This window comes from Oncorhynchus keta, chromosome 3 (genome assembly GCF_023373465.1).
Source record: "Oncorhynchus keta strain PuntledgeMale-10-30-2019 chromosome 3, Oket_V2, whole genome shotgun sequence".
NCBI lineage: Eukaryota > Metazoa > Chordata > Actinopteri > Salmoniformes > Salmonidae > Oncorhynchus > Oncorhynchus keta.
In genome coordinates, this window is record NC_068423.1 from 6,053,558 (window position 1) to 6,078,472 (window position 24,915).

General features: G+C 43.3%; 1 protein-coding gene across 2 annotated transcripts in view; it reads right to left on the minus strand.

Annotated features, from left to right (window-relative positions):
- plxdc1 (plexin domain containing 1) overlaps positions 1 to 24,915 on the minus strand; it is a 90,575-nt gene that overhangs the window by 36,849 nt on the left and 28,811 nt on the right. For both annotated transcript variants that reach the window (XM_035747402.2, XM_035747393.2), the window contains exons 3-6: positions 17,315 to 17,458; positions 16,927 to 16,996; positions 5,324 to 5,446; positions 4,884 to 5,002 (exon numbers count right to left, since the gene is read on the minus strand). In XM_035747402.2, the coding sequence (XP_035603295.1) occupies positions 4,884 to 5,002; positions 5,324 to 5,446; positions 16,927 to 16,996; positions 17,315 to 17,458 (456 nt within the window). The remainder of the gene's footprint in view (positions 1 to 4,883; positions 5,003 to 5,323; positions 5,447 to 16,926; positions 16,997 to 17,314; positions 17,459 to 24,915) is intronic.

Genomic DNA, 24,915 nt, shown 5'->3' on the forward strand with positions numbered 1-24,915 from the left:
TCCACTATGGCCAAGACCAAAGAGCTGTCAAAGGACACCAGAAACAAAATTGTAGACCTGCACCAGGCTGGGAAGACTGAATCTGCAATAGGTAAGCAGCATGGTTTGAAGAAATCAACTGTGGAAGCAATTATTAGGAAATGGAAGACATACAAGACCACTGATAATCTCCCTCGATCTGGGGCTCCACGCAAGATCTCACCACGTGGGGTCAAAATGATCACAAGAACTGTGAGCAAAAATCCCAGAACCACACGGGGGGACCTAGTGAATGACCTGCAGAGAGCTGGGACCAAAGTAACAAAGCCTACCCTCAGTAACACACTACGCCGCCAGGGACTCAAATCCTGCAGTGCCAGACGTGTCCCCCTGCTTAAGCCAGTACATGTCCAGGTCCGTCTGAAGTTTGCCAGAGAGCATTTGGATGATCCAGAAGAAGATTGGGAGAATGTCATATGGTCAGATGAAACCAAAATATAACTTTTTGGTAAAAACTCAACTGGTGTTTGGAGGACAAAGAATGCTGAGTTGCATCCAAAGAACACCATACCTACTGTGAAGCATGGGGGTGGAAACATTATGCTTTGGGGCTGTTTTTCTGCAAAGGGACCAGGACGACTGATCCGTGTAAAGGAAAGAATGAATGGGGCCATGATTCGTGAGATTTTGAGTGAAAACCTCCTTCCATCAGCAAGGGCATTGAAGATGAAACGTGGCTGGGTCTTTCAGCATGACAATGATCCAAAACACATCTTCCGGGCAACTAAGGAGTTGCTTCGTAAGAAGCATTTCAAGGTCCTGGTGTGGCCTAGCCAGTCTCCAGATCTCAACACCATAGAAAATCTTTGGAGGGAGTTGAAAGTCTGTGTTGCCCAGCAACACCCCCAAAACATCACTGCTCTAGAGGACATCTGCATGGAGGAATGGGCCAAAATACCAGCAACAGTGTGTGAAAACCTTGTGAAGACTTACAGAAAACATTTGACCTCTGTCATTGCCAACAAAGGGTATATAACAAAGTATTGAGATAAACTTTTGTTATTGACCAAATACTTATTTTCCACCATAATTTGCAAAGAAATTAATAAAAATCCTACAATGTGATTTTCTGGATTTTTTTTCTAATTTTGTCTGTCATAGTTGAAGTGTACCAATGATGAAAATTACAGGCCTGTCTCATCTTTTTAAGTGGGAGAACTTGCACAATTGGTGGCTGACTAAATACGTTTTGCCCCACTGTAGCTAATAGCTAGCTGATAGCCAGGAAAACATGCAACATCGGCAGTGTATCAAATACTTGTTCTCCCCACTGTAGTAACCAAAAAAGTGTAAAACAAATCAAAATATATTTTATATTTGAGATTCTTCAAAGTGCCACCCTTTGCCTTGATGACAGCTTTGCACACTCTTGGCATTCTCTCAACCAGCTTCATGAGGTCACCTGGAATGCATATCAATTAACAGGGGTGCCTTGTTAAAAGTTAATTTGAGGAATTTGAGGAATTTGTTTGAGCCAATCAGTTGTATTGTGACAAGGTAGGGGTGGTATCCCAACCGCTGCCTTTGTGAGATGCAGAGTAGGTGAATGGATGAGGCATGGAAGAGGGTGTGTGGGGGTGCTTTGCTGGTGACACTGTCTGTGATTTATATAGAAGGAAAAGCAGCCGACAAGTGCTCAGAATATGTAGGAACTCCTTTAAGACGGTTGGAAAAGCATTCCAGGTGAAGCTGGCTGAGAGAATGCCAAGAGAGGGTGGTGACTTTGAAGAATCTAAAATACATTTTGATTTTTTTAACACTTTTTTGGTTACTACATGATTCAATATGTGTTATTTCATAGTTTGGATGTTTTCACTAATATTCTACAATGTAGAAAATAGTAAAAATAAAGAAAAACCCTTGAATGAGTAGGTGTTCTAAAACTTTTGACCGGTCGTGTATATGGATAATATATAAAGCCAGGCACATTTAACAGTTAGACTATTGATTACAGACCTAATTAAGATGGGTTCTTTCAAGTATTCATTTCAGTATTTCACTTCTGGGGATATGCCCCGAGTGTAATCCCCAAAAGCGTTTATTACACTGCCAGTCATGATTGGCTGGATGTCGAGACTTGTGCGTCAGGGAAGGGTGTCCCTCCTACCCTATAAAAGGTAGTCTCTGAGTCATTCAAACATCTCTTCCCGCTTTTTATTAGAAAGCTTACCTTGATGTGACTGCATTTTCCAGAACCAGCTAAACTGTCCACAGATGTGAGCTTACAACTCGCTGCCGGGTGTTATTCTCGGGGCTGCAGTGGTTCCTTTTCCTTAACCATAGTTAGAGGAAAATTATTGGAGGGAGGAACGGGTACAGCTGTGACACGGTTAACTCGTTCACGACCAAGTTAGCTGTATCCAAACAGTGACTAGTCGTAGCTAGCTTTTCTGGTTTACTTTGAGGAGAAAAGGTTATACTAGCTACAGCAAGCTATCTTTTCTAAACTGTTGTTTCAGAAACGGTATCCGGCCGTCACACTGAGTGGCACCGTTGGAGATAACCCACTAATCACTAGCTAACGGACTAGCCTACCACGCTAGTTTTTTCAGACAGCTAAAAACGTAGCATCCAAGCTATGGCGACAAACACATCTCCCATCCCAAATGAAGAGACGCTCCCAGTACTAATCTGCTCCTGTGGAAACAAGATATCGGCCAAAGACACCCACTCTGTGTGCTCCACTTGCCTTGGGCTGCAACATGCCCAGGAAGCCTTAGCCTCCCCTGGCTCCTGTCCACACTGTGCCCTCTTCACTGTGAAGAGCCAGCCACTGTGAAGAGCACACCAAGCTAGCCTGAGTCAACAGGAACCTAACATGGGAGCCGGCTCCCCCGGTGATTCACCAGAGGAAATGGATATCCCCACAGGGAACCGTGGTAAGACGGCTAGCGCTAGCTGAGGACTTCAGCAACAACCTCGTGGCCTGTGTTGCCACAGACCTCAATCTTCGTCTGCTTAAAGCCGTTGTCCAGGTGTCCGGAAGAGCGATGGTGCTCATGATATCCCAGGAGAGGGCTCAATGGCTCAACCTATACACGGTGTCTGATAGTGAGAAGCTGATGATCCTGGATGCTCCAGTAGACCCTAAAAACCTTTTCGGTCCCTCTGTTGAGCTGATGCAGATGATACACTCCTGCTCAGGGGGAATCAGCGCGTGTACTCCAGGAGGATATCGCATTGCTAATAGTGAAAAGGGCAATAAGAGTTGTTCCTCCTGATAAAAAAACTGTAGTTTTTACTATTGATATTTCCTGGTTCCAAAAAAGGGGGGCGGTATTCGCACGATCCTAGATCTACATGCTCTGAACATGCACATGAGAAAGTACACGTTCAGAATGTTGACACACACTGCTTTGCTACGTTCTCTGCGCCCAGGCAATATGTTTGTATCTGTCGACCTGAAGGACGCTTACATCCACATCTCAATACACCCTCCTCACAGGACATTTCTCAGATTCGCTTTTCAAGGCCCAGTAATCTACACATTTCTCGTTCTCCGTTTCGGCCTCTCACGGTCACCTCAAGTTTTTACGAAGTGTACCGAGGCAGCCATCGCCTCACTCAGAGAAAGGGGCATTCGGCTGATGATGTACATAGACGATTGGCTGCTGTGTGTGCAATCGAGACAAGAGGTCTTAGTACACAGTCAGCTACTATTGGAACACATGACATTTCTAGGTTTCAGAATAAACACAGTAAAGAGCATTCTGATTTCCACGCTCATTCAAAGCTCGCCTTTCAGTGGAACGTATAAGAACATTCCAAGATTGCCTAGCACTGTTTCACAGAGGGAACCTGGTCTCTTTCAAAGCATGCCTGAGACTGCTTTAGTAGTCATCCCATTAGGACGTTTGAATATGAGAGGTTTTCAACGCTGGGTCTCTTCTCAAGGTCTGAGCCCAATACGTCACAGACATCTCCATAGGCTGCATGGCAGCACTGCACTCCTGGAGACACCGGAAATTTCTGTCACATGGTGCCCAGATGGGCACTGTTTTATCCAGAAAAGTACTCACAACGGACGCATCTCTCTCGGGTTGGGGTGAAACTCACGAGAGCAGAACAGTGTGGGGACCCCATCACCGTTCTACTCACATAAACTGCCTGGAACTCCTTGCAGTGTCCCTAACATTAAAGACATTGCTCCATTTCTGGAGTGTTGTCATGTTCTAGTCAGAACTGTTGTGGCTTACATAAACAGACAAGGGGGACTGCAATCCCCTCACTTATACACACTGGCACACAGACTGATTATGTGGAGCAGTGTGCATCTCCAATCACTGAGAGCTACTCATATACCGGGAGTACTGAATCTGGGGGCAGATTTACTTTCCAGTGTTCAAGTTGAACCATTCACGTGGCCCATTCACTTGGCCACTCTGCCGGGCTTTCCCAAAATGTAATTTGCTAGAGCCTCATCCACCAGGTCCCTATGGCTTTACAATGATGGTGAAAACTTGGAGAAATGTTGGGGTTAGGTGGGTTAAAATATTTTAAGAAGCCACAGCGTGCCCAGAGGGACATGTCAAAATGCTGAATTTTGGCAAGTCTTTATTCATATGAAAAAGTCATATTTATTGAATTGTTCATGTGGTCACAATTTCTACATAAAATATCAAAGGGATGCTAAAGGAACTCATTTCTGGGAAGGTGTTTTTACTGTTCGCGATTCACAAATTATTATTTTGATTCCCACGTTTTAAATCACTGCGATTGAACCGAACCCCAACTATTATAATGGCGGAGCAAATCATTGGATTCGTCAAAATATATGAAGTAGATCATCCGTTTAACAATAAAAAAACAACACCTATTATAGTATATTGTATTAGAAAACTCACCTCTCTGTAGTTGAATGCGATTGTTCCATTGTTATGGAGAGCAGCCTGGAAGGTGAAGGTTCCCTCTGCCTCGCGCCCCTGAAGCCGCACCTTGTCCCATTGCACCACAAACACCTCACCTAGCACAGAGCAAGGGTCAGAGGTCAACATTAAAGGTCACGTAAGGGCTCCCTAAAGGCACCCACAAAAATAAAATCAGCTAAAACCCTAATGAAGACAATTTAGCTGTTGAAACGTTGGTAAAATAAATTATTACACCGGAGCAACTAAAGTGTGCTACTTTTCCTTTTCTTTTCTTAACCCCACACATACACTGCCGCTCCCACTCCCACCCACCCACCCACCCACTCCCACCCACCCACTCCCACCCACCCACCCACCCACCCACCCACTCCCACCCACACACAAATATAGACATATGCACATACCAACACACTCACCATTGTCCATGTACCGCACTGTTGAGTTTTTTGAAAAACTGGGGTCAAAGTTGGCCATGAGGGGGGCGATGTACTGTGTGGCTGTCAGCATGCGATGCGTGATCTCCCCCGTGAAGATGAACCCTTCGAAAGATCAACAGTTCAAACATCAGAGGCACTGGGAGAAAGTCTTAACTTTCTACATTGTTGTGTCTGGCACCCCAACAAGATTATACATAAAAACAGGAAAACAGGATCCAAAAGTTCAAACGTCAAGAGACTGGAAGAAGCACGCCTGCACGAAAGTCTTACATCATTCTACATTGTTATGTCTGGCACCCCAATGAGATGATAAACAAATCAACAGGACCCGGGGAAGTGATGTACGGCCATTTCCTTGTACCACAGAAACCCAGCCATTCTTCACTCTGAAGGGCAGGTGAGGAATCGGAAACGTTATTGGGACTTGATTGTTCAGACGAGAGTTTTGAAAGGACACCTTGGGGACTTTAAAGGCTCAGTGCAGTCACAAATATGATTTTACCTGTGTTTTAAATACAGTGCCTTCAGTAAGTATTCATACCCCTTGACTTTTCAAAATGTTGTGTTACAGCCTGAATTTAAACAGATTCAATTGAGATGTGTCACTGGCCTACACACAATACCCCATACTGCCAAAGTGGAATTATGTTTTTAGAACATGTACACCTTAATAAAAAATGACAAGCTGAAATGTCTTGAGTCAATAATATTCAACCACGTTATGGAAAGCCTAAATACGTTCAGGAGTAAAACATTTCTTAACAAGTCACATAATAAGTTGCATGGATTCAGTCATCTCTGTACCACACACACAGTTATCTGTAAGGTCCCTCAGTCGAGCAGTGAATTTCAAACTCAGATTCAACCACAAAGACCAGGGAGGTTTTCCAATGCCTCGCAAAGAAGGGCACCTATTGGTAGATGGGTAAAACAAAGTAAACATTGAATATCCCTTTGAGCATGGTGAAGTTATTAATTACACTTTGAATGGTGTATCAATAAACCCAGTCACTACAAATATACAGGCGTCCTTCCAAACTCAGTTGCCAGAGAGGAAGGTAAACCCCTCTGGGATTTCACCATGAGGCCAAGGAGTTTAATGACTATAATAGGAGAAAACTGAGTATGAATCAACAACATTGTCACTCCCCAATACTAATCTAAATGACAGAAGCATAAAGCGTATAGAATAAAAATATTCCAAAACAAGCATCCTGTTTGCAATAAGGCACTAAAGTAAAACTGCAAAAAACATGGCAAAAAATGTACTTCATGTCCTGGATGAAAAGCGTTATGTTTGGGGCAAATCCAACACAACACATCAAATCAAATTTACATCACATCACTGAGTAGCACTCTTCATATTTTCAAGCATGGTGGCTGCATCATGTTATGGCTATGCTTGTCATCGGACTAGGGAGTTTCTAGGTTAAAAAGAAACCGAATAGAGCAAAGCACGGGTAAAATACTAGAGGAAAACATGGTTCAGTCTGCTTTCCAACAGACAGTGGGAAAAAAATTCAGCATTCAGCAGGTTAATAGCCTAAAACACAAGGCCAAATATATAATCTCGAGACCCAGTGGTGAGCAACAACGCGCCGACCTTGGCAACTGGGCGCAAATGGAGGCCAGGAAAAGCAGTCCAGGAGGCAACAACAGCCCTCAGACATGCTGACATTGTGGGTCATGTTCAGCAAGGGAGAGGAGGCCTTGGGCTAACTAGCCGTGCTGCTTGGAGTAAGGCCACTGCACCACAGCGGCGGAAGATGGTAGTGCAGGAAGTACGCCATCAGGAGGAGGCTGCAAGGTGGGCCAAGGCAGTCTCTCTTGCCAAACAGGGACAGTGGACTCGATGGGACAGTGTGGAGAAGAGGAAGATCAGCTGGAAGGATCTGTGGGCCATGGAAGCGAGGCGGTTGAGCTTTTCCATCAGAGCAACATATGACGTCCTTCCAACACCAGTTAATCTTCACCAATGGTATGGTGAAGATCCGGACTGTGCCCTCTGTTCCATGCCAGCCAACCTCAGGCACATTCTCACAGGGTGTAAAACAAGCCTCACCCATGGACGCTACACTTGGCGTCACAACCAAGTCCTTAAAAACCTTGCGTCCGCCCTGGAGGACAAGCGAGCTGCCACCAACTCCCTACCACCCACAGCAGCATCACACTCGTTACAGACAAACTTTGTCCTTGAAGGGGCTAAACCACCGAAGAGCGGCTCTACACCATTAGAGCGAGACCAGCTGCGCTTGGCCCGCGACTGGAAAATGCTAGCTGACATTGGCCGGCAACTTGTGTTTCCTCCGGAGATCGCAACCACCACCCTAAGACCTGACATGGTGCTCTGGTCCTGTTCACTCAATAAGCTCTTCATCATTGAGCTCACAGTACCCTGGGAAAACTCAGTAGATGAGGCTTATGAGCGAAAACATCTGCGCTATGCTGATCTAGCTGCCGAAGCACGGCATCATGGCTGGAACACAGAAGTCTGACCAATGGAGGTGGGCTGCAGAGGTTTTGTGGCAACATCTACAACCAGACTGCTTAGAGACCTGGGAATTAAGGGCCAGAGCCAGTGTTCGGCAATCAAAGCTGTATCAGAGGCGGCAGAAGGCAGCAGTCAGTGGCTCTGGATGAAGAGGAAAGACCCCAGCTGGGCCCCGAAGTGAGAGGGCCATGAGGTATGCAGTCAACAATGCTTGACTCAGGGAAGAGGACGCCCCTGCCATGCATAGTCCCATGGGATGTTGGCTATCAACAACAAGGCAACTCCTATGACTAATTGGGAATGGGACGCAAGCGTAGGATTGATCACCCTGTCGCTGGCCGCCTTTGGGGAGGGTGTATAGTGTGAAAGGCCGAAGCACCCTAGGAACCAAAGGTACACTACTGACGATGCGCTCCCCAAATTTCACCACGCTCACTGTTCATTAACTCTTGGAAGTGCTTGCACAAAGGACAGTAACATCTCATCCTGTGTTCTTGGAATCTGGAGTTGCTTATCAAGTCGACATTGAATGTTCGTGAGTGGCCTAGTTACAGTTTTGACTTAAATCGGCTTAAAAATCTAAGACTTGAAATTGGTTGTGTAGCAATAATCAACAACCAACTAAATAGCAGCAAAGCACCCCCACAACATGATGCTGCCACTGCCGTGCTTCATGGTTGGGATGGTGTTCTTCGGCTTGCAAGCCTCCCCCTTTTTCCTCCAAACATAACAATGGTCATTATGGCCAAACAGTTCTATTTATGTTTCATCAGACCAGGGGACATTTCTCCAAAAAGTACGATCTTTGTCCCCATGTGCAGTTGCAAACCGTAGTCAGTTAAGGCAGTTTTGGAGCAGTTGCTTCTTTCTTGCTGAGCGGCCTTTCAGGTTATGTCGATATAGCACTCGTTTGACTGTGGATAAAGATACTTTTGTATCTGTTTCCTCCAGCATCTCCACAAGGTCCTTTGCTGTTGTTCTGTGATTGAGTTGCACTTTTTGCACCAAAGTAGGTTCATCTCTAGGAGACAGAAAGTGTCTCCTTCCTGAGCGGTATGACAGCTGCAGGGTCCCATGCTGTTTATACTTGCATACTATTGTTTGTACAGATGAACGTGGTACCTTCAGCCATTTGGAATTTGCTCCCAAGGATGAACCAGACTTGTATAGGTCTGAGGTCTGGTCTTGGCTGATTTATTTTGATTTTCCCATGATGTCAAGCAAAGAGGCACTGAGTTTGAAGGTAAGCCTTGAAATACATCCACAGGTACACCTCCAATTGACTCAAATTATGTCAATTAGCCTATCAGAAACTTCTAAAGCCATGACAACATTTTCTGGAATTTTCCAAGCTGTTTAAAGGCACAGTTAACTTAGTGTATTGTAAACTTCTGACCCACTGGAATTGTGATACAGTGAATTTCAATTGAAATAATCTGTCTGTAAACAATTGTTGGAAAAATGACCTGTGTCACGTACAAAGTATGTCCTAACAAACTTGCCAAAACTATAGTTTGTTAACAAGAAATGTGTGGAATGGTTGAAAAATTATTTTTAATGACTCCAACCTAAGATCTTCCTAGATCTTGCCACCTGACCAAACAGAGCAATCGGGGGAGAAGGGCCTTGGTCAGGGAGGTGACCAAGAACCCAATAGTCACAATGCCAGAGCACAAATTTCCTCTGTGGAGATGGGAGAACCTTCCAGAAGGACAACCATCTCTGCAGCACTCCACTGGTCAGGTCTTTATGGTAGAGATGGCCAGACAGAAGCCACTCATCATGAAAAAGCACAACAGCCCACTTGGAGTTTGCCAAAAGGCACCTAAAGACTCTGACCAAGACAAACAAGATTTTCTGGTCTGATGAAACCAATATTGAACTATTTGGCCTGAATACCAAGCGCCAAGTCTGGAGGAAACCTAGCACCATCCCTACGGTGAAGCATGGTGGTGACAGCATCATGCCATGGGGATGTTTTTCAGCGGCAGGGACTGGGCGGCAAGTCAGGATTGAGGGAAAGATGAAGAGAGCAATATATAGAGAGATCCTTGATGAAAACCTGCTCCAGAGCACTCAGGACCTCAGACTGGGGTGAAGGGTCACCTTTCAACAGGACAATGACCCTCAGCACATAGCCAAGACAACACAGGAGTGGTTTCGGGACAATGTCCTTGAGTGGTCCAGCCAGAGCCCGAACTTGAACCCAATCGAACATCTCTGGAGAGATCTGAAAATACAGTGGGGAGAACAAGTATTTGACACACTGCCGATTTTGCAGGTTTTCCAACTTACAAAGCATTAAATCCGAGCAAGGGTGGCATTCCAGAGGGACATCAGAGACTGCAACGTTCTCTGCTTTACGGAAACATGGCTTACTGGGAAGACGCTATCCAGGGCGGTGCAGCCAACGGGTTTCTCCACGCATCGCGCGGACAGAAACAAACATCTCTCTGGTAAGAAGAGTGGCGGGGCGTATGCCTCATGACTAACGGGACATGGTGTGATGAAGGAAACATACAGGAACTCAAATCCTTCTGTTCACCTGATTTAGAATTCCTCACAATCAAATGTAGACCGCATTATCTTCCAAGAGAATTCTCTTCGATTATAATCACAGCCGTATATATCCCCCAAGCAGACACATCGATGGCTCTGAACGAACTTTATTTAACTCTTTGCAAACTGGAAAACATTTATCCGGAGGCTGCATTCATTGTAGCTGGGGATTTTAACAAAGCCAATCTGAAAACAAGACTCCCTAAATTTTACCAGCATATCGATTGCGCAACCAGGGGTGGTAAAACCTTGGATCATTGTTACTCTAACTTCCGCGACGCATATAAGGCCCTGCCCCGCCCCCTTTCGGAAAAGCTGACCACGACTCCATTTTGCTGATCCCTGCCTATAGGCAGAAATTAAAACAAGAGGCTCCCACGCTGAGGTCTGTCCAACGCTGGTCAGACCAAGCTGACTCTACACTCCAAGACTGCTTCCATCACGTGGACTGGGACATGTTTCGTATTGCGTCAGATGGGAATATTGACGAATACGCTGATTCGGTGTGCGAGTTCATTAGAACGTGCGTCGAAGATGTCGTTCCCATAGCAACGATAAAAACATTCCCTAACCAGAAACCGTGGATTGATGGCAGCATTCGCGTGAAACTGAAAGCGCGAACCACTGCTTTTAATCAGGGCAAGGTGTCTGGCAACATGACTGAATACAAACAGTGCAGCTATTCCCTCCGCAAGGCTATTAAACAAGCTAAGCGTCAGTACAGAGACAAAGTGGAATCTCAATTCAATGGCTCAGACACAAGAGGCATGTGGCAGGGTCTACAGTCAATCACGGACTACAAGATGAAATCCAGCCCAGTCACGGACCAGGATGTCTTGCTCCCAGGCAGACTAAATAACTTTTTGCCCGCTTTGAGGACAATACAGTGCCACTGACACGGCCTGCAACGGAAACATGCGGTCTCTCCTTCACTGCAGCCGAGGTGAGTAAGACATTTAAACGTGTTAACCCTCGCAAGGCTGCAGGCCCAGACGGCATCCCCAGCCGCACCCTCAGAGCATGCGCAGACCAGCTGGCCGGTGTGTTTACGGACATATTCAATCAATCCCTATACCAGTCTGCTGTTCCCACATGCTTCAAGAGGGCAACCATTGTTCCTGTTCCCAAGAAAGCTAAGGTAACTGAGCTAAACGACTACCGCCCGTAGCACTCACTTCCGTCATCATGAAGTGCTTTGAGAGACTAGTCAAGGACCATATCACCTCCACCCTACCTGACACCCTAGACCCACTCCAATTTGCTTACCGCCCAAATAGGTCCACAGACGATGCAATCTCAACCACACTGCACACTGCCCTAACCCACCTGGACAAGAGGAATACCTATGTGAGAATGCTGTTCATCGACTACAGCTCGGCATTCAACACCATAGTACCCTCCAAGCTCGTCATCAAGCTCGAGACCCTGGGTCTCGACCCCGCCCTGTGCAACTGGGTACTGGACTTCCTGACGGGCCGCCCCCAGGTGGTGAGGGTAGGCAACAACATCTCCTCCCCGCTGATCCTCAACACGGGGCCCCACAAGGGTGCGTTCTGAGCCCTCTCCTGTACTCCCTGTTCACCCACGACTGCGTGGCCACGCACGCCTCCAACTCAATCATCAAGTTTGCGGACGACACAACAGTGGTAGGCTTGATTACCAACAACGACGAGACGGCCTACAGGGAGGAGGTGAGGGCCCTCGGAGTGTGGTGTCAGGAAAATAACCTCACACTCAACGTCAACAAAACTAAGGAGATGATTGTGGACTTCAGGAAACAGCAGAGGGAACACCCCCTATCCACATCGATGGAACAGTAGTGGAGAGGGTAGCTAGTTTTAAGTTCCTCGGCATACACATCACAGACAAACTGAATTGGTCCACTCACACTGACAGCGTCGTGAAGAAGGCGCAGCAGCGCCTATTCAACCTCAGGAGGCTGAAGAAATTCGGCTTGTCACCAAAAGCACTCACAAACTTCTACAGATGCACAATCGAGAGCATCCTGGCGGGCTGTATCACCGCCTGGTACGGCAACTGCTCCGCCCTCAACCGTAAGGCTCTCCAGAGGGTAGTGAGGACTGCACAACGCATCACCGGGGGCAAACTACCTGCCCTCCAGGACACCTACACCACCCGTTGTTACAGGAAGGCCATAAAGATCATCAAGGACATCAACCACCCGAACCACTGCCTGTTCACCCCGCTATCATCCAGAAGGCGAGGTCAGTACAGGTGCATCAAAGCTGGGACCGAGAGACTGAAAAACAGCTTCTATCTCAAGGCCATCAGACTGTTAAACAGCCACCACTAACATTGAGTGGCTGCTGCCAACACACTGTCATTGACACTGACCCTACTCCAGCCATTTTAATAATGGGAATTGATGGGAATTATGTAAATATATCACTAGCCACTTTAAACAATGCTACCTTATATAATGTTACTTACCCTACATTATTCATCTCATATGCATATGTATATACTGTACTCTACATCATCGACTGCATCCTTATGTAACACATGTATCACTAGCCACTTTAACTATGCCACTTTGTTTACTTTGTCTACACACTCATCTCATATGTATATACTGTACTCGATACCATCTACTGTATGCTGCTCTGTACCATCACTCATTCATATATCCTTATGTACATGTTCCTTATCCCCTTACACTGTGTATAAGACAGTAGTTTTGGAATTGTTAGTTAGATTACTTGTTGGTTATCACTGCATTGTCGGAACTAGAAGCACAAGCATTTCGCTACACTCGCATTTAACATCTGCTAACCATGTGTATGTGACAAATAAAATTGGATTTGATTTGATTTGATTTGATTCATGTAGAGGTCTGTAATTTTTATCAAAGGTACACTTCAACTGTGCGAGACGGAATCTAAAACAAAAATTCAGGAAATCACATTGTATGATTTTTAAGTAATTAATTTGCATTTTATTGCATGACATAAGTATTTGATCACCTACCAACCAGAATTCCGGCTCTCACAGACCTGTTTTCTTTAAGAAGCCCTCCTGTTCTCCACTCATTACATGTATTAACTGCACCTGTTTGAACTCGTTACCTGTATAAAAGACACCTGTCCACACACTCAATCAAACAGACTACAACCTCTCCACAATGGCCAAGACCAGAGAGGGTGTAAGGACATATGGGTTAAATTGTAGACCTGCATGAGGCTGGGATGGGCTACAGGACAATAGGCAAGCAGCTTGGTGAGAAGGCAAGAACTGTTGGTGCAATTATTAGAAAATGGAAGAAGTTCAAGATGATGGTCAATCACCCTCAGTCTGGGGTTCCATGCAAGATCTCACCTCGTGGGGCATCAATGATCATGAGGAAGGTGAGCGATCAGCCCAGAACTACACGGCAGGACCTGGTCAATGACCTGAAGAGAGCTGGGACCACAGTCTCAAAGAAAACCATTAGTAACACACTACACCGTCATGGATTAAAATCCTGCAGCGCACGCATGGTCCCCCTGCTCAAGCCAGCACATGTCCAGTCCCGTCTGAAGTTTGCCAATGATCATCTGGGTGATTCAGAGGAGGAATGGGAGAAGGTCATGTGATCTGATGAGACAAAAATATAACTTTTGGTCTAAACTCCACTCGCCATGTTTGGAGGAAGAAGAAGGATGAGTACAACCCCAAGAACACCATCCCAACCTTGAAGCATGGAGGTGGAATAATCATTCTTTGGGGATGCTTTTCTGCAAAGGGGACAGGACGACTGCACCGTATTGAGGGGAGGATGGACGGGGACATTTATCGCGAGATCTTGGCCAACAACCTCCTTCCCTCAGTAAGAGCATTGAAGATTGGTCGTGGCTGGGTCTTCCAGCATGACAACAACCCGAAACACACTACCAGGGCAACTAAGGAGTGGCTCCGTAAGAAGCATCTCAAGGTCCTGGAGTGGCCTAGCCAGTCTCCAGACCTGAACCCATTAAAAAATCTTTGGAGGGAGCTGAAAGTCCGTATTGCCCAGCGACAGCCCCGAAACCTGAAGGGTCTGGAGAAGGTCTGTATGGAGGAGTGGGCCAAAGTCCCTGCTGCAGTGTTTGCAAACCCGGTCAAGAACTACAGGAAATGTATGATCTCTGCAATTGTAAACAAAGGTTTCTGTACCAAATATTAAGTTCTGCTTATCTGATGTATCAAATACTTATGTCATGCAATAAAATGCAAATGAATTACTTAAAAATCATAGTGTGATTTTCTGGATTTTTTTCCATCTCTCACAGTTGAAGTGTACCTATGATAAAAATTACAGACCTCTACATGCTTTGTTAGTTGGAAAACCTGCAAAATCGTCAGTGTATCAAATACTTGTTCTCCCCGCTGTAGCTGTGCAGCGACGCTGCCCATCCAACCTGGCAGAGCTTGAGAGGATTTGCAGAGAAGAACGGGAGAAACTCTCCAAATACAGGTGTGCCTAACTTGTAGCGTCATACCTAAGAAGACTTTTCTTCAACAATGTACTGAGTAAAGGGTCTGAAAGCGTATGTAAATACAATGATTAAGTTGTTTATTTTTAATACATTTGCAAAAATATCTAAAAAACAGTTTGGCTTATTAATGGGTATTGTATGTACAGTATATTGATCAATTTAATAATAATAATAATAATAATCAATTTTAGGATTAAGGCAAGCATTCTGAATACTTTCTGAATGCTCTGTATCTACCAATTGTCAAGATTTTGTTTTTTATTTAAGAAAGGAATAGATGCTAATTTTCAAATTCATGACCTTTTAGATGTATATTCATGATTTTCACTGTATGAGAATTGTGAAGTCTTTAGCTTATTTGAGTAGAAGCTATATATAAGAAAAGCTGGATGTGTTATTTACCTGAAAGCAATCAGATATAGACGTTCATTGTCTTTGTATTATTTACTAAACTAAGGCAAATATGGCTGATATTTTGATGTAAGTGTAGTCCGACAAACAGTACCAGTCAAATGTCCGGACACACCTACTCATTCAAGGGTTTTTATTTAATTTTACTTTTGTAAAATAAACTCAGCAAAAAAAAAGAAACGGCCCTTTTTCAGGACCCTGTCTTTCAAAGATAATTCGTAAAAATCTAAATAACTTCACAGATCTTCAATGTAAAGGGTTTAAACCCTGTTTCCCATGCTTGTTCAATGAACCATAGAGAATTAATGAACATGCATCCGTGGAACGTTCATTAAGACACTAACCACCTACAGATGGTAGGCAATTAAGGTCACGGTTATGAAAACCTAGGACACTATAAAGAGGCCTTTCTACTGACTCTGAAAAACACAAAAAGAAAGATGCCCAGGGTCCCTGCTCATCTGCGTGAACGTCCCTTAGGCAGGCTGCAAAATGGCATGAGGACTGCAGATGTGGCAAGGGCAATAAATTGCAGACATCACTCACGGTGATTGAATATGTCCGTAAACACACCAGCCAGCTGGTCTGCGCATGCTCTGAGGACGTGCCTAGGGATGCCGCCTGGGCCGGCATCCATGCGAGGGTTAACACGTTTAAATGTCTTACTCATGTCAGCCATGGAGAAGGAGAGTCCACAGTCCTTGGTAGCGGGCCATGTTGGTGGCACTGTATTATTCTCAAAACGTGCAAAGAAGGTGTTTTGTTTGTCTGGAAGCAAGGCATCGGTGTCCGTGTTATGGCTGGTTTTCCTTTTAAAGTCCGTAATTGTCTGTAGACCCTGCCACATATGTCTCGTGTCTGAGCCGTTGAATTGTGACTCCACTTTGTCTCTATACTGACATTTCGCTTGTTTGATTGCCTTGCGGAGGGAATAACTATTCAGCCACATTCCCTTTCCCTTTATAGTCACCTTTCCATGGTTAAATGCGATGGTTCGCACTTTCAGGTTTGCGCGAATGCCGCCATCTATCCACAGTTTCTTGTTAGGGTAGGTTTTAATTGTCACGGTAGGTGCAACATCTCCTATACACTCCTATGTACAGTACGATGTCAAAAGTAGCATGCTGTTCTGTACAGTGGCTTGCATAGTGACAAAATAAACAATAAGACCGTTTTACCTCAAAAGCCTTTCATTCCAAGAATATAGAAATGATTGAAATTGTCAAATATATCGAAAACCCTCTCATAGTTTCAGAGGAGGAACTGCAGAATGTGAATGAATTAGTAATGGTGCCATAAATCACACATCCCTGTAATTCGGAGGCTTTGGGTCTGTAGCGGCTAACTCAACGGTTATCATTTTCAATCTTAATAATTCATTATGAAAAGCGATTTAGAATTCCATTGATCTGGAACCTACTCTGGAAATGGGATAAGCAGAGCGCTAATAGCTTCTCTTGCTCAAAGTGTACCTTGTAGGAAACAAAACAATTGGTGCCCAATTTCAAGGGTTTAAGAATATATCTGTGTGGCAACAGTCTAGTTTTTCATTACATAATAATGTGATACTGTTGGATGTGTTCGCATAGAATCATTTACCGCATAGTGAAGAGACGGACAGTTTTAGTAATATAAATTCAGTTTACCTCCTGTTGCTATGGTGATTTGTCTCAGGTAGTGTCCATAGAAGGGGAAGTCAAAGGAGAGAGCCACACGCTAGGAGGAGCATATATCATATCAGACAGCATGTCAGTCATGATGGCAATGTCATGGTGTCCAAAGACTGCATGCAGGCCTATGTACAGTATTGTTTCTGTGCTCTTGTGTACGTCTCATTCTCCCACCAACTCTAACCACTTTCCATCTGTATGTGTATAGTGTGTGTGTGTGTGTGTGTGTGTGTGTGTGTGTGTGTGTGTGTGTGTGTGTGTGTGTGTGTGTGTGTGTGTGTGTGTGTGTGTGTGTGTGTGTGTGTGTGTGTGTGTGTGTGTGTGTGTGTGTGTGTGTGTGTGTGCGCATGCGTGCATGTCTCACCGCTGCCTGCCGGTGTGTGTTGGACAGGATGCCGTGCACTCTGACTTTGCTCTGTTGCACAGCATTTAGGTCTACCCAGAGTTCCTCCATCCGTCTGTCTCCTGGCCCGTAACTCCTCCATCTGTAGTACCTCTGAGAGTCCTCCTGAGAGAGAGGGCGCTGATTAGCACAGAAAGCTTTTCCAGAGTTTCAATGAATTCACTGGTCAGTCGCCCAAGGTCTTGATTGACTTTGACTACATCACCATAATGCATTTATTACACAGCTATAAGCATTTCATCAACGTGATAACATGTTCCAACTGCATTATTAAAGGTTAATGAAATATATCCATAGCATATGTATAGCGCACTCATGTTATGCAAAGCTCATATTTAGGTATCTTAAAAAGTTCTTAGGGCTGCAATCCCGTTAACGGGATGATATGACAACAGCCAGTGAAAGTGCAGGGCGCAAAATTCAAAACATCAGAAATCTCATAATTACAATTCCTCAAACATACATGTATCTTATACCATTTTAAAGGTCATCTTGTTGTTAATCCCACCACAGTGTCCGATTTCAAATAGGCTTTACAGCGAAAGCACCACAAACGATTATGTTAGGTCACCACCAAGCCAAAGAAAAACTCAGCCATTTTTCTAGCCAAAGAGAGGAGTCACAAAAAAATAGAGATAAAATGAATCACTAACCTTTGATGATCATCAGATGACACTCAAAGGACTTCCTGTTACACAATACATGTATGTTTTGTTTGATAAAGTTCATATTTATATAAAAAAATCTGAGTTTACATTGGCGCGTTATGTTCACTAGTTCTAAAAACATCCAGTGATTTTGCATAGCCACATCGATTCAACAGAAATACTCATCATAAATGTAGATGATAATACAAGTTATACACATGGAATTATAGATAAACATATCCTTAATGCAACCACTGTGTCAGATTTGTTTTAAACCTTACGGAAAAAGCAAACCAGGCAATAATCTGAGACGGCGCTCAGAAAATAAATACAATTATCCGCCATGTTGGAGTCAACAGAAACCAGAAATCACATTAGAAATATTTCCTTACCTTTGATGATCTTCACCAGAATGCACTCCCGGGAATCCTAGTTCGACAATAAATGCTTGATTTGTTCGATAATGTTAGGTACACATATTCAGACGCTCGTGCAGGTCCAGCATAACTTTGGACAAAAAAATTCAAAAAGTTATATTACAGGTCGAAGAAACATTTCAAACTAAGTATATAATCAATCTTTAAGGTGTTGTTATCATAAATCTACAATAAAGTTCCAACCGGAGAATTCCTTTGTGTCTAGAGAAGCAATGGAACGCAGGACGATATCATGTGGAATGCGCGTGACCAGGAAATGGCTATTTGCCAGTAACCTGACTCATTCAGCTCTTATTCAGGCCCACACACTCATTCAAGTTTCTAAAGACGGTTGACATCTAGTGGAAGCCCTAGGAAGTGCAACTTCATTCATATCCCACTGTGATTTCAATAGGGCCTGGGTTGAAAATCGACCAACCTCAGATTTATCACTTCCTGTTTGGATTTCTTCTCAGGTTTTTGCCTGCTATATAAGTTCTGTTATACTCACAGACATCATTCAAACAGTTTTAGAAACTTCAGAGTGTTTTCTATCCAATACTAATAATAATGTGCATATATTAGCAACTGAGACTGAGGAGCAGGCCGTTTACTCTGGGCACCTCTGGGCACCTTTCATGCAAGCTACTCAATACTGCCCCTGCAGCCATAAGAAGTTAATAGATGCATCATTACAATGACAGCATAGTGTCATCATTATGGATGTTCTCAAAAGTGTGCTTCTGCAATACCATTGTTGGTGAATATGCAAAAAGCCCAAACGATGACTTGAAAATTATGCTGATATACAGTGCATTCGGTCATTTTCCTGTTGGAAGGTGAACCTTCGCCCCAGTCTGAGAGACTATACAGGATCGAGGTAAAGATGAACGTAGAAAAGTACAGAGAGATCCTTGATCGGAACATGCTCCAGAGCGCTCAGGACCTCAGACTGGGGCAAAGGTTCACGTTCCAACAGGACAACGACCCTAAGCACACAGCTAAGACAACACAGGAGTGGCTTCTGGACAAGTCTCTGGATGTCCTTGAGTGGTCCAGCTTGAACCCGATAGAAACACCTCTGGAGAGCCCTGAAAAAAGCTTTGCAGTGACGCTCCCCATTCAACCTGACAGAGCTTGAGAAGATCTGCAGAGAATGGGAGAAGCTCCACAAATGCAGGTGTGCCAAGTTTGTAGCGTCATAATGCTGTTATCGCTTCCAAAGGTGCTTCAAAGTACTGAGTAAAGGGTCTGAATGCTTAAGTAAATGTAATATTTCTGGGTTTAAAAAAATACTTCTACATTTCTGAACATTTCTAAAAACCTGTGTTTCCTTTGTCATTATGGGGTAATGTGTGTAGATGATGAAAAAAACAAATACATTTTAGACGAAGACTAACTTAACAAAATGTGGAAAAAGTCAAGGGGTTTGAATAGATTCCGAAGGCACTGTATATTGTCCTGTATAAAACAGGATAAAAATTAAGACACAGAAACCAGTTGCTTTCGTTTGACAGCAGAGGAGTGGTTAAAGATCAGTGTGACATCACATCCGGGTGACAAAACCAGCATTCTTCTGAGCTATTTTTGTTATTTTAAAGGGCAACTGCACTTCCTGATTTGGCCTTGATTTTGATTTGATTCATTAACTTCTTAGGGATAGGGGGCAGTATTCGGAAGTTCGAATGACTGACATGCCCAAAGTAAACTGCCTGTTACTCAGGCCCAGAAGCTAGAATATGTATATATATATAATTATAATCATATAATTGGTAGCATTGGATAGAAATATATATAATTATATCATTGGTAGTATTGGATAGAAAACACAAGTTTCTAAAACTGTTAAAATAATGTCTGTGAGTATAACAGAAGTGATATGGCAGGCGAAAACCCGAGGAGAATCCATACGGATTTTTTTTATTTTGAGGTGACCACCCATTGAAATGCCTGTCTATGGGAAAATCAAAGGAAATCCTCCCAGATTGCAGTTCCTCTGGATTCCACTAGATGTCAACAGTCTTTAGAAAGGGTTCAGGCTTGTTCTTTGAAAAATGAGCTAGAATTTGTAGTCTTTCAAGGTGGATCTGATTTTGACTGTAGTGTTGTAGTGTTGTAGCGCACGTGGATGAGCGCGCACTTCGTTATTTATCTCCGGAACATACAATTCTCCGTCTTAAATTTTATAGTTTATTTACATATTAGGGGATTGATTAGAAACGTTGTTTGACTTGTTTGGACGAAGTTTATTGGTAACTTTTGGGATTCCTTTGTATGCATTTTGAACGAGTGGAAAAGGTGGATTACTGAATCAAGCACGCCAACTAAACTGACTTTTTTGGAATATAACGATCTTAATCGAACAAAACGACCATTTGTTATGTAGCTGGGACCCTTGCGATTGCAAACAGAAGAAGATCTTCAAAGGTAAGTGATTTATTTTATCGCTATTTCTGACTTTTGCGATGCCTCTGCTGGTTTGGGAAACGTTTTTAATGCTTTTGTAAGCGGGTCGCTGTCCTCAGATAATCGCACGGTGTGCTTTCGCCGTAAAGCCTTTTTGAAATCTGACAAAGCGGCTGGATTAACAAGAAGTTAAGATTTTAAATGTATGACATGTATTTTCATGAATGTTTAATATTACAATTTTTGTATTTTGAATTTCGCTCTCTGCAATTTCACTGGATGTTGGCGAGGTGGGACACTAGCACCCCACCTAGCCCAAAGAGGTTTTAAAGACTTTTTCCTATACTTTTCAACTTTCGGCTGGATGTGTGAGTGTGTAGTTCAAACATGCATAATCTATGTGCATAATTACTGTCTCATCTCAATTACCTACAAAATCCCTAGTTTGAAAGTAACTTTTCTTGAAGCTGTGCAGCGCCATTTTCCCTACATTTCCCCCCACGTGGGCCAGCCCTCGAGTTCTAGACAATGAGCTTCAGCCCCTCACATTTGAGTGACAGCAATCAAGATGCCTGCCCAGCGTTATCCAAGGAGGTTACAGGGCGGGCACAACAGCTCAGTCGACATAGCAGACAGAGAGCAATAATGTGGTGTACATAACCGCACATATGTGATGTAGTACCCAATGTTCTGGGGGAACACTTTTGGCCTGTGCTTGTGACTTTCAGAACAATTTATTTTTACCCTTATGATTCAACCCTGTGGGGATTTTAATGCACTATTGACCAAAGTGATGAGGAGGAAAAGGGCTAGTACAGGCTATACATTGTATACAAAGTACCTGACAATCTCTTAGAAATGCTGGCGGCCATGACTGAATTCAGACCTGAGTTGGTTTTGTGTGGTTTGATGTGCTTGTTCAATGGTGGGAAGAGTTAGCCAAATTATAACTAATTAGCTTCAGCCGGCTGGTGTGCGACCGTTGCAAAGTTGGTTTAACTTTGGATTGCCTATCTCTGTGGCTAGTTAGGGACCATCAATGAATTACACAATGTAGATGACAATATTTTCTTGTTTTCATCCTTTTAGTTCTCATTAAATGCTTTCAATATTTTATTTGAATTTCTACAATTTATAGTTGGTTTTAGGTTTAAGTCATTGAAGTTTGGAGCTATGTCAATTTTAACATAAGCTATGCTAATGTCGCACGTCACTACTTCACAGGAGAGGCATTTGTTTTTAATTTTGTTATCAAAATGCGTTTTTGTTTTGCCAGAAATGCCTTCTGGAATATGCAAACTTTCATGTACCTTAGTAATGAACTTGTACGCCATCTGTAAATACAAATAAAATTGTTAAATTACGAGTCTAGTTGGTTTAGACACAGAAAAAGACAGGAACCTTCCCGCTAGCCATGATTGTCTGAGATAATGGATGGACTGGACATGCCAAGCGATGAGTTCAGATTAGTCTGCCACGTAGCATGATTCTGTCTATAACATGAGCTGCTCAGCATGTGTAGATAATCCTTGCTAGTACCTGACAAAATGAGAAGATATTGCTTTTGCCATGGATTACTGCAAAAGTGTTGCTACTGCTCTTAACATTCCTGTCCTGAATTTAGCAGGCACTATCGACAAAGATTAGTGGGAAAAAGTTGTGACGGACTACTTTCTGCACACGGTCAGTGTGAACCGGAGAGACTTGACACAACACGGGCCAAACAAGCTGTACAAACAAAACAGAGTTAAAGGGGTTCTAGTCTGCTGTGAAACGTTCATCTATGTATATGGGTAAGAGTTTAGCTACATTTTCAATATTACACGTTTCTTTTTCATTGCAAATTAAAGCGTACTGTTCACTAGCTAGCAAACGTTACGTGTGTGATCTATGCAGTAATATTATTTGTATCTCAGAAAGCCATTTGCACTGTTAGTTATAGCCTAATATTAGTTTGCTAGCTAAAATTGAACCTAGTTAGCTACCTGTAGATTCATACTACAGCATTTCATGTATGGTGACTAGCTATGAAAATCAGTTTGTATTGCTATTAGCATGGGTTGGGATTATGGTTCATTGTTTAGCTAGCTAGATAACGTTACATGTCTAAACAAAAGACTACACTTCGCTAGATGATTACTCATCAAGTTAGCCAGGTGTGTCTGGGGATGATTACAGCCATCTATTGTATTTCACAAACATGTGTACACGCCTAGACAATAGTGACCCATCCACTTAGCTAGATGTGGATGGGGGGTGGTTATAGCATTTATTTCACATGACCCATCAATTTAGACAAGTGTGTCTGGTAGGGGTGCGCCGACATATCTATATTCGTATCTGTAAATTGACAGTTGAATCGGATTATACTCGCGATCGGGGAAAAAACAAGTGTTTTAATATGCCTGAATAGATGTTGGCAAAACACCTAACCTGCATGTTCTCACTGCAAAAAAAGCTGCAGATTAAGAGCAGTGTGCGGAGGGGTGGGTTTGTATGTGTGTCTGTCCTCAATTTGCAGCAGGCAGCCAAGTTTGCTGTCACTCAGTCAGAATGCGCATTAGCGTTTAATCTTTCCCAAACCCTTGCCCCACTTGTTAGATATTATGCACATTGATAACAAATGTCCTCGCCATGTTGATTTATCATAGTAACAGGCAGCAGCAATCTAAACGATCAGATCGAAAACAATGCGAGGAAAAGTGTTTGTGTGAAATTATGAAGCGAGTGGACGGAGAAATACAGCTTCACTCTATCCAATCAGAACAGCAGGTTCAACGTTCTCTTTAGACAGACAAACTAGCCAGTTGAGTTATTTAGACCATGCATATGAGTGACTCAAAGACAATACAGTTTGATTTAAAAACTCTCACAAGTAAGAAACATGCTTGCTGGCACCCCAAAAAACATATTTTTTCTGATCATAGATAATTACAAAAAAATACTCTGATCATAATTGTATCCAGAAAATTGCCCATATCCGTTACGATACTCGTTTGTCCGACTACTTGGCACACCCCTAGTGTCTGGATACGCATCACCTAATAATGATAAAATATTTATGCTATATTTTTATCTGGACACTTTCTATTTTTAATAGTGCTGCTATGCAAATTTACAAGTAACTATTTCACTGTACCGTTTACACCTTCTGCATCCTGTGCATGTGACAAAAAATGATTTTATTTGAGATAGTGTGTGTTTACTAGAGACATTAATGTGAAGAACAACATGACCTGCACCAAAGTCAGATTAGAATATAGGCCAAGGACTAGTTAGTGTACTTTTACCTGGAGTTTCTCCTTATTGTAGGCTACTACTTTCAGTCTTGAAATCTTTGGTTCTTTACTACACTACCTTACTCACTCTGTTTAGCACATGTGAATCCTTAAAGAGATGGGTGGGTTTAAGACTTAAGAGGGTGTGAACGATGCGCAATAGTTGTAAACAAAGAAGAGCTCTCCAGTAGGTGTACCAAAACATTCAAGGGCCATTTGCTCAAAAGTGGGGTTACAAGTTCAACTTTCAATGCAGAATTACTTTCCTATTGTTCCTCAACTACAGTGTATGATATACAATTTTGTAGTTCTGAGTCGCTACTTTTATCTAATGTAAAAAGAAAAACACAATTCAATTATTTTGCCGCATTAGACTGAATCGAAGCAGTCGGTCACATATTATCCCATGTACATTGTGTAATTTACAGATGGTCCCTAGCTAGCCCACATTTATCACAGGGTCATGTGGAACTGCACTCTGCATTGATGATTCCTTGTGTGCTGCCAACCATGGACGTGTGGGCAGGATTGAAACAAACCCAACCTCCATTTACGTCGTGGTCCTTCTGTAGCTCAGTTGGTAGAGCATGGCTCTTGTAACGCCAGGGTAGTGGGTTCGATCCCCGGGACCACCCATACGTAGAATGTATGCACACATGACTGTAAGTCGCTTTGGTTAAAAGCGTCTGCTAAATGGCATATATTATTATATTATATATTATGCAGTCAAGCATTTCGCAACTCCCGCAATAACATCTGCTAAACACATGCATGTGACCAATAAATTTGATTACCACAAGTCTCACAAAATTCAG